We start from the raw sequence: 10,957 nt of genomic DNA on the forward strand, positions 1-10,957 counted from the left end.
TGCGAAAGGGTTTGTGGTGGAAGCACGTATAGCGGTGGAGTAGTTTCCATATTAGCTTGAGTGAAGGCCAGATAAATGCATGTGAGGGTTTATTTCTCCAAGGACGACGGTGTGAAAGGGTTTGGTTTGTGGCAGCCTCCATATTAATAGACCTCTGGATGGAAATGCTTTGTCCCCCTCCTGCTCTGTGACTGAGCAGCCTGTTGCTCCCTGCTGGTGAAAACTCTTCATTGTTTAAACAATCCTCTTATGTCATGAGATAACAATACCAACATGGAAATTCTGTGCATTTTATACATCATAGACTGTTACTATAAAAGTAGCACTGCCTTAGCAAGGCTTTTTGAGGACAACTGCACATTTTTACCCACAGCAGCAAGGTGAGAAAGTGGCCCTGGTTGTATTAATAGCTGTTAGACACATGCAACTGGCCACGGGGTCAAAGTGTGGTGATATAAGCAGGGACAACAACTATTTGCCCTTATCTTAAAACTTAATAAGACACATTATGTCTTGGCAATGCACAGTAGGAAAAACTGGACTCCTACACATGGTTTGTAACAGATGAAATGCTGAATAAGATCCAAAAGGACGCAGATAACAAAGATCTATCAACGTTTTATAGATCAAACATAGAAACATACTCTTTAAGGCTCCACACTGGAAATCCTGCAAGATCTGCAGCTGCAGAGGAAAGCAGAGTCCGTCTTGTCTGTTCCCATCTTTTATGTCTGCAGTTTTAGTTTCTGACATCTGGTAACCTAATCTAGGACTACCACTTCCAGTCAGAGAGCAACAGATTTACACAGATTTATAGCAACTTCTCCTCCTCCATCCTAAACTCAAGAAGGAAAATGTGCCCAACATTTTTAAAACTCTGTATATTGTTCTCTTCTGGTTTTGCTCCACTGGCATTGATAAAGCAATAGCTTTATTGACTAATTGATGCCCTTTCTCCAAAGCTGATCCCCCTGTTCATCTTCATAAGTGGAGGGGCAACCATGAGTGTGTTGGCCCTGACCAGGGCGGCTCTGAAAAACCCAGACGTGTCGTAAGTATCTGAGACGATTTAAACTTATAGAAAAGCGGGCGTTTTCACTTTCCTCGGTTACTCGGGGATGTGTTGTTTCGATCACGGCTTTTCCTCTTGTCTTCAGATGGGATCACAAGAACAACCCTGAACCCTGGAACCAAATGAAGCCCCATCAGCAGTACAAAGTACGAGCCGTTTTTCTTAATCCTTTACGTCAAGTTATAGAGCAGGCATGTTTCTACAAAGGACAGGCCATAATTTTCTGTTATCTTGCGTCAAAGTCCATATCTCAGCAGTCATATGATAATGCATATTTGTTTTTATGTGTGTGTGTGTCCAGCTTCTTGCAGTAAACATGGATTACTCCAAACTGAAGGAGGACAGGCCAGACTTCTAAGCCATCCGTACGAGGAGCCTTTGCACTATTTTTAAAAAAAAATCAAACAACCTATGACAGCAAATGAAAGTTTATTTCCAGTGTGCTGGGCAAAGGGATCATTCACCTATAAATGACTATGAATAAAACAGACAACCACCTGTTTTACTGATTGTTGAATATAATTATCAGTTTGCTGCCATAAATTATTAAAGACTATTTAAATCTTTAACGCCTCCCTTGCATGCTTACAGGCAAGAGCTGAGGGGAAAGATTACAACACATCAGAAAATGTGAGAAACAAGAATGTGCTCTTTTAGTGGTTTACAAAGAAACTATATTAGAATTTGAGACAATGAGAACAAGTGCCACCTGATGTTTGTTTATATTATTTAAATAGCCTTATATTTAATGCATATATCTCAAATTCTAAATGGTTTAACCATCATCTGCACCTGGTCTTAGATTTGAACCTAAAAGAAGAAATTCTTATTCTATTGACACAGATTTTACATTTTAATGTCTAAAGTAAGTTTGAATTTTTAAAATCCAGTGTTGAGCCATCCCTTGTTTGTGTGTGTTGTTTTTGTTTTGTTTGTTGCTTTTTTTATATTTTGCTTCCAACTAGTCAGACTTCCTTGTAATTTTTAATGTGTTCTAGAGCAATTCTTGAAAAGCTCAAAGCTTTTGCCCCAATTTCCTTAACTAAATCTATGAAAAATGCCAAGGATAACAGAGTCTGAGAGACATAAAATTGTATTTTTGCACCAACATAGTGATTCCCAAAGAGCTATTAGTTGAAATCTTGGCATGGTGTGCAGGTAGGATGTTCTTCAGGAATGGAAATGGGGAGAAAAGCCTGAGGTATGCCAAATGAATCCAAATTTGAAATTGGTGGTGGTAGTGGTGTCCAATCTTATGATAAAGGGTAGGATAAGTTTCTCAAAATGAAACATTTTTATAATTTTCACCCCTTGTGGTAACTAACATGTTTTGCAGGGAATTATGATATTATAAATTCTCTTGAGAACTGTGTTGCTCTCACGTTTATTTTCCAGTTTATCGCACTGCACTCCACTGGTCAAAATTTAATGCACACCTGACAGAAATTCAAAACACCTCACTTGCCTTAGATTATTATCTCAAAATGTCGAGTCATTAGCTCAAATTTTCGACTTCATTTTCAGAAATTTCAAGTTATTTTCTGTTTTGTTTTGAGATATTTTCACAAAAGTTTCATTAAGATGATGATAATAATAATAATAATAATAATAATAATGGATAATCACCCACAATTTTGAAGTATGGATGACAACTAAACTAAACTAAAATACAATAAAATAAAATTTCAGTATTGAAAAAAATTCCATAGCTCTGATTTTGTAAATTATTCATTTATATTATTGCTTTTTCTGAAAACAATATTAAAATTTCATTTTTAATTTTATTTATTTATTTCATTGCGATCTCGAGGTTCAAAGCCAAATCTCTCTTCTCGCGAGATTTCACTTAAAAATAACGCGGGACCATATGAGAATTGAGTCCGTTGAAACAGAAAACACAAGGCAAGGATCAGAGCACAAATGACGTTCGGGTGAAAGCTGAGATAAACGACACTAATTTCAGCTCAGCACCGCTTGTTTGGACAGCGTCGTTGTGGAAAAAGTCATTTGTTTGACATTTTTGACGTTTAACTGCCCGCAATTGTCTGCTAGCTGAGTTCAGCTAACCAGCTGACTTTGCTCCTCGGTGGCTAAATGGATCCCACGGAGGATTTGTCCGCTCGGGTCCTGCTGAAACATATTCTCACCACCGAGCCACCCAGGACCCCTGTCACACGCAGGTACGGTTCATTTTCTGGGAGAGAACTACGAAAGTCTTATTCACTGGCGTTTTCAGCATTAATGCTAGCTAAGCTATCGCTAACGACAAACTTGTGGTTGTCGCACGTTAGTCTCAGCGGCTTTGTATTCAGTATTATTAATCGTAAGATGACTTGTCTCCAGTAATTCACAGGAGCCGAGTAGCAGCGGGACCCGGCGGAGTAGCAGGCTCAGCAAGAAAGATGCTGGTCCCCAAACCCCGCAGGAGATCCTTAGGCGGAGCATGAGACATAAGCTCCATGAGGTAAAATAGAGGTGAGCAGCGTAGTTGTTATTCGTGGGCATGTTAAACTTATTAACTTTGTCCCTTTTTTCTAGAGCATAACCAGAAAATCCCTCCCCGCCACTAAAAGGAGGACTGCCTCAGTTGTGTTAAAAAAGGCAAACATGCCTGCCACATCTTCAGTACTGATTAATGACGGAGACACTCCCAGACACATACTCATAAACATCCTGCGGACAGGTGCGTGAACTAGCCTTCTTTTAATTCCTGGTTGGTTTCGGTTGGTTTTGCTTTTGCTTATATGTTTTGGTTTTCAGAGCCGGTGAAATCCCCCGTGGTTCATGAGACAGAAACATCTGAAGAGCCGGAGCCACCTTCAGCCAATTCGACCATCTCCAAAACGCATCACAGGTGAGCTGTGGGTTACAGGGTGATTGATGGTATTACTGAATTAATCCTGGTTGTGATGGAAAATAAACTTTTGAGCTGAATTGACTTTCAGTATGGAGCTGTCAGGGCTGGACCTGCCTGATGTAACAGTTGGCCCAGCAGCCAGCACTGCAAAGGGACTGAGCCGAAAGAGACCGCGCAGGAGTTTTAACACAACGGCTTTTGAAAAACGACTTAAAGATGGAGATGGTAAGATTGAAACGAGCATTGAGGAGGTACACAGATTAAAAATGAGGTTGTGGGTTTTTTTTTTTTTTTTTGTGCTTCTGCAGCAATGTGAACACTTACTGTGTATGCTGGATGTTTGTGCTTCCAGAAGCTGAAGAGGAAACTGAACTATCAATAGATGACAATTCATCACTGTCTGTGTTGAGGTAAAGTGTACAAAGAATGCAAAATATTAATTCTAATCAGGGATCAAACCCATGACTAGGTTTAGAATTAATGATCAGCGTGTGAATGCACACCATGTTTGTTTTTTATGGTTTTTAGTTTATGTCCAATCTGTTTTTCAGCTCTGCTTCCTTGAATTTAAAAACTCCGTTTGTTGACGCTAAGACTGAGAAAAGAGGTCTGCAGAGAAAAGTTTCAAATCGTCGGAAAATCTCAGAGGAAGAATTTGGTGCTGCTGTAGATAAACGACGGATGGGAGGTGAACACTGCGCTCAAAATACTTTATTACATTCTTCTAATGGGACACAGGTTTTTCAAAGATTTCTTTCTGAGGCACAGCAGCCATACAACCATATGGTGTAAAACACAGAAACTTAACCAGAAATGTAATATAATCTCACACACTGTTGTTACCAACTGGTTAATTTGATAATTGATTCATTCATTGCTAAATAATCTCACTATCAGGATTTTTCACCTTGAGAACTGTCACTGTATTTTGACCTGCTATTGAGTCACTTTAAATATCACCTTCTTTCGGTTGCTCACTTTAGGGGTCACCACAGTGAATTTGTCAGTGATTTGCATCCATCTTTATCCTCAATCCCTTTATCCCTCCTCTGCACATGTCCAAACCCCCTCAGCTTTGCCTCTGTAACTTTGAGTCCAGACTTTGACTAAACCTGAGTTATACTCATTTCTAATCTTGTCCTTCAGACTTCTTAACATCTTCGGCCCCAGCTTGGCCTCTGGTCCTTTATTCAGACATTTTGGTCTTCTGCCACAAACCACCCCTGACGCGTATCTCCACCGTCTTCTTCACCTCTCATACATTTTGTAGATGAGTGCATGTGAAAATGTTTCAGTAAGTAAAGCTGTTACCAGACTGCAAAGAAACAGCTGCTTGGGACCATGTCTCAAAAAGAATCGTGCTGAAGGGAGGTTTAAAAAAAAAAAAGTGGAACTAGATTGGATTGTAATTTTGTTTAATGCCAGTTTTTATCACAAGATTGTGTAACAAGGCCATGTAACCTTTGGTTAAGTTGCCGGCACACATACAACAACTATTCAACCTACCTACAAGTAAGGTGCTGCCCCCTGCTGGTGAAAGTTTTAGTTAAATTCTGCAGAGGTTCAGTGCAAACCTACGACTGAGTATAAATTTAACACTTCAGCCCAGTGATGTGAGAACAGAAGTACAGCATGAAAAGAATTGTAGGTTATTTGCACCTGCTCTTTACCTCCACCTTACATTTTCCTCCTTCCTGTCATCCAGGTATGAGCAGCTTTGGACCTGTGGAGCAGGGGCTTGGTGAATCTACTCACTCTGAGGGCTTCACCTTAGGTCTAAGCAAACTCAGCGAACCAGATATCACAGCCGATATTGTGAACTGTAACACGGCTCTCTACGCCCAGGCTGATGCCATGACCTCCAACTTTTCTATCATTGCTACTCAGGACAAACCTACAGTCGTGGCGTCTCAGCTGCAGAAGGACATGAGGGAGATGGAGCCAGAGGAGCAAATGGAAGTGGAGCAGAGCAAGCTGGAAACTGACCAATTGTGTGTGTTTCCAACTGAAGATGAATCTGAAAAGAAGGAAGCAAGGAGAACAGTTTACAGTAAACCTGAAGATGTCTTGGCAAAATCTGACGGAGATGAAGATGTAGTTCAATCTCGGACCGGTGTAAGCGAGGATGCAGCTCAGTTTGAAGACGTTGAGGAAAGAGCAGAAGTTGCTCTTAATTCCGAGCTTGAACAGGGTGTTGAAGCAGGGTCACAGGCTGAAGAGGAAGCTGAAGCAGATTCTAAAACTGAAGAGGAGGAGGAAGAAGATGAGGAAGATGTAGTTGACTCTAACACTGATGGAGGTACAGCCGACTCGCAGATCGAAAAGGGTGATGACGCAGGTTCTCAGTCTGAAGACGAGAATGTGGCTGAGGATCAGACTGAAGAAGAGGAAGAAGACAAGAGAGGCGTAGAAGAATCTCAAACTGGTTCCCAGTCCGAAGAGGGAGCTGAAGCATCTACTCAGTCTGAGGAAGAGGACGTTGTACTAGACTCTCAAACCGAAAAGGATGAAGAGGATGGTGGCACTGAATATCACACTGATGAAGTTGTAGCAGCCCTGCCTGAAGAGGATGTTAGTGGTCAATCTGAGAGAAATGAGCACGTGACCAAGTCTGAGAACGAAAATGACTTTGAGATCTTCAGCGGTGAAAATGAAGAGGAGGCATCAGCTCAGCTGAAACATGACTCAGAACACATCAGCCGGAGGGCTTATCGCTCTGAGGGCGGTCTCATTGTGCCGGTTACAGAGGCAGCAGAGGATTTCCCTAATGCTACGTTTGCAGGTTAAAAAAAAAATCAATTAATCAATCATTTAGCATTTAAAAATCTGTATGATTGAGATTAAATATTGTTTGTGGTTTTGTTTGTAGGATGGCCTGATGCCAAATTCAAAGGACATGGCACTCTGGATTTGCGCACCAGCTTTGAGATGGGAAGCCATGAGAATGGTCAGACTCACACCGGAGACCCTGATGTGGCCGAATCCTCAACCCAAGGACAGGCAGAGGCCACTGGGACAACGAATGAGCCTGAGGCTGACAAAGAGAACTCATTTCCTCTGTCAGAGGGAACGTATGACATTGAAGATGGTAGGAGTGAAACTGTGCCTGATGAAGCTCCAGCTGAGGATGCTGCTGAACCAGAAGAAGAAATGGAAGAAGAAGAAGAAGATTATGATGATGAAGAGGATGAAGGTTATTTTCTCTTTTAACATGCACTGGTAAAATATCTATTTAAGCATTCAGAATGACTAAGAAATCTGTTTTCTGATAGCTTCAGACTTCCCCTGCAAGACTCCAGCGTTTGTCAGACAGAAAATTAATTTTAATCGTCCTGATCCTTTAGCATCACCTTCTGTTCTAAAGAACAATCAGGCCAGGTAAGCTGCATGTCCTATTACACTTAAGTGTGTGTGTTTGTGTGTCCTGTGGGTTTCAGTCAGGACTGTTTTTAGGGAGAAAGAAGTACCTACTCAGCTGGGGATATGGACCTTTCAGCTGACACAGTGCTCTTTTAACTCCCTAAAAGCTTCTCTACTTTAAATAGAAAAACTGCTATTGTAGCACAGGTACAGAATCAAGTTTTTATTCGGCAATTCACTGACACTCTCTTCTGATCTCCACCAGTACCAGCGGTACAAGAGAACCTTTACCTGCAGCTAAACCTAAGCAGAGGAGAGTGAGGAAGACGAGGATCTCTAAAAAGGAAACTATCCTTCCTAAGAGCTACCTTATGGGCGTCTTTAAGCAATTTGCCAAAACAAAAGTCTCTGCAGACGTCCACCCTGTCCTAAATGAAATGTAAGTAACACACTGTGTTTCGCCATTAATCACATGCAGTGTCTCTTTGTCTGTTAGAACTGTGTGTTGCTTTAATATAACAGATTTGTTGTAATTTTAACAGAATGGATAAATTCTTTGACCGGCTAGCTGAGGACCTGGAGACGTATGCTGCCCATGCAAAGAGAAAAACCATAGAGGTCGAGGACGTTGAACTTCTGCTGAAAAGGTATGAGGGCAGAATTCAAGACTTTTTGCAATCAGATGTTTTTAATGTCATAAAGCCCCTTTGTTTAATTAAGGAGGAAAAAGCAAAACTTAAATACCACTTAAAAATGTAGCGAACTACATTATACACAAAACTGCATTATGTATTCCTAGGAGGGTTTGAGGAGGCTCAGTACAACACTGCTATATAACTTTATGGAGCAAACATGTACAGATTTATTTAAATACCTTGTTCTGCATATCTCAGTGTACATGTCAACTAGCTAGCTGTTTAGTTTGTCTGGTGTGTGTTATCAATAAATGAATAAAATGAACCAAAAAACAAAGCAAATCAAGAAACCTATACTGAGTGTAGGCCTGTCTTTCCTGTCCACTCTCCACTATCTAATAAAGGCAAAAGGCCCCAAAATAATATGTATTTTAAGCCAGAAGTGCCCGCCTGTACAGGTAAGGCACTGACTCTACAGTAAGGGGGAGGAAAAAACCCACTCTGCAACGCTTGGATTATTCTGACCTCTAGATGGCAATGTTGAGCTCTTTGTAGTTTGAAGGCTATATCTGACTGTAATAAGAGCATAAGCCTGTAGAATATCTTAAATGCTGCCTATAGGTAGCACACCTCATTCATGATCTATTTTCTGACATTTCACATAAATTTTCTAACATGGAACTTAACCAGTATGTGTTTGTAACTTGCAGGCAGGGTTATGTGAATGACAAGGTGCCAGTGGAAGTGCTTATTGAAAAATATCTTCGCATGGACCAGCGAAGGCTTCTAATCCCCATCGCAACCAGTGGAAATGTTGTTATCCCTGCAAAGCGGAGGTGAATCTTTCATCTCCTGGACTGCTACTTGTTTTTCTGTACACTGCGTTCAAACAATGCCTTTATTCATTGGAGCATAAAAGCTTCTGTAAATGTGTAAATTACATGCATGTATCTTTATTTTACTGCGAGTCTCTGGATAACTGTACTTTGTTGCTGTTAGGTATGTTTTCATGGGTGCAAATATGCGTGCCAACTGTATTCTCTACAATATGAAACAAAGCAGTGTCTAAACTTATAATAATAATAAAGGAAGCTGAAATAAAGTTTCACATATCTGTGCTTCACACATGTATTATTAAGGAAATACTCAGACAGAAATATCTTATGTTTGTGGATCGTGAGGGGCATTTGAATTATTTGTTTTTCCTTGATAAATTAGGATTTCAGCCCATCATGCTGTGCTTTGTGCTGCTTATTAAGAAAGTTATGCAGATATACACTGCTTTTATAAGGCTCAGAAAGACTAGATGGCCTAAAAATTGTGTTTTTATGAGAGTACTTGAAAAATGGAGAGAATGTGAGGACAGCACCGCCTGGTCCAGAGTGATTCAGCCTTGCTCACTAAATGAGGCAATCGATATATTTCATCACAAATGACTGGTTTAAAAAGGAGGACATAATAAGCAAGAAACATGCTGTAGTGGTAGACTTCCTCTGCTGCTAATAATGTTTTCCATAAAAGCTTAAGCTTTTGTTATATATACACACTCAAACAGGCGCTAATAACATGTGATGCTTCTTAATTCATTTTTACATTGAACAGCTGATGTCTATTTATCTCTGCTTGAGATTACAGGGCTATTTACTATTCTTTTTAAAATGGGCTCAATTAGTTTTGTTTGGATACATTATGTACATGTGAATGTCATGGTGATTTGGGGCTTTTAATGGGTTTTTTAAACTTGTTTTTCCAGGGTGGAATGATTGTACAGCATACATGTTTAAAGACTAAGTGGATACAAGTGGGCAGCATGGTCGTATGGGGTTTAGCACTGTTGCTTCACAGCAAGAAGGTCCTGGGTTTGAATCCATCATCTGGTCGGGGGGGGTTTTCTGTGTGGAGTCTGCATGTTCTCGCTTGCTCCCACAGTCCAAAGACATGCAGTTACTGGAGTTATTTTAACTGGTGATTCAAAATTTCCCATGGTTATTGGTCTTTCTTGCAACACATTGGTGACCATTGGAAATATATATACTCTCCCACTAATATTTGGTTAAATGCCCCTTAGCAGGTTGTGTCTCAACCATAACCAAAGGGTTATGGTTGAGACACAACTTGCTTGTGTCACAGATGCCTGTGTCACAATTCTAGCTGGATATTTAATCACTCTTTTTGGAGGAATTGATGGAATTCTCAATAACTGTTGATTTAAGGTGTGCAATGTACCAGCACCACTGGGAGCAGTCCCAGAGCATGATGCTACCACCAGCATGCTTGACAGCTGATACAGTGTTCTTAGGTTTGAAAGCCCAACCTTTACTTCTTGAAACATCCCTCTGTTGTTGTGGCCAAATAGCTCATCTTTTTCTCATTTGACCATAATACTCTTCCCTAGAATGTATTTGGCTTGTCCATATAGCAAATCTAATTCTAAATTGAGCTTGAAGGTGTCAGATTTGGAATAGATGTGCATTCTTGGCCAGAGCTGTTGTTCTTGAACATCCTAACCAATTTTCTCTCTTGTCCGAGGGTCTTCTTCCAGACCTTGGCAAAATGAGACATCAAAATAAGTTGTACTTTAATAAAGTTTGAACTGATTATCTTGGATAGTGCCGTTGTTTAGAAATGGCTCCAAAATACCTTGCTAGCTTGTGTAAATCTACAGTTCATATTAAATCTTCAGTGAGCTACTTGTACTTTCCTATTGCTCTGAGTGTTGGACACTGTAAAACCTTAAGCAACACATAAAAGATTTAAGTGAGTGTATGTTTATATTTGAGCCTGTATTAGGGCTGGGCGATATGACCCAAAATTCATATCTCGATATTTTTTACCTAGATGGCGATATAAGATATATATCTCGATTTTTTTTTTTTAAAGCCATAAAGTAAGAACAAAAAAGAGAGTTCTTAGTCAAAGCTGTGTCCCAGATGTCACACAGGCACTTTTATTAACATAGAGCATAGATGTACATAAAATTTACTCAAAAATAAATTATGAGCATTTATTAAATAATAATGCTCCATAAATAAA

The 10,957-nt window shown here is 40.1% G+C and overlaps 2 protein-coding genes across 2 annotated transcripts in view; both read left to right on the forward strand.

Moving 5' to 3' along the window:
- LOC101485277 (cytochrome c oxidase subunit NDUFA4) overlaps window positions 1-1,641 on the forward strand; it is a 2,507-nt gene extending 866 nt beyond the window's left edge. Inside the window, exons 2-4 of the mRNA XM_004574991.5 lie at window positions 963-1,051; window positions 1,158-1,218; window positions 1,374-1,641. Of these exons, the coding sequence (XP_004575048.2) occupies window positions 963-1,051; window positions 1,158-1,218; window positions 1,374-1,430 (207 nt within the window). The 3' untranslated portion in view covers window positions 1,431-1,641. The remainder of the gene's footprint in view (window positions 1-962; window positions 1,052-1,157; window positions 1,219-1,373) is intronic.
- A 1,271-nt stretch (window positions 1,642-2,912) lies between these two features.
- On the forward strand, window positions 2,913-9,155 carry cenpt (centromere protein T). Its single transcript, XM_004574990.5, has 13 exons — window positions 2,913-3,252; window positions 3,416-3,536; window positions 3,611-3,755; window positions 3,833-3,926; window positions 4,018-4,154; window positions 4,282-4,339; window positions 4,481-4,617; window positions 5,635-6,711; window positions 6,799-7,122; window positions 7,202-7,307; window positions 7,555-7,728; window positions 7,832-7,936; window positions 8,635-9,155. Exons 1-13 carry the CDS (start codon window positions 3,167-3,169, stop codon window positions 8,762-8,764), a joined length of 2,694 nt encoding a protein of 897 aa, XP_004575047.1. The 5' UTR covers window positions 2,913-3,166; the 3' UTR covers window positions 8,765-9,155.
- Window positions 9,156-10,957: the final 1,802 nt, after the last annotated feature.

The sequence above is a fragment of the Maylandia zebra genome, linkage group LG8 (genome assembly GCF_041146795.1).
Source record: "Maylandia zebra isolate NMK-2024a linkage group LG8, Mzebra_GT3a, whole genome shotgun sequence".
NCBI lineage: Eukaryota > Metazoa > Chordata > Actinopteri > Cichliformes > Cichlidae > Maylandia > Maylandia zebra.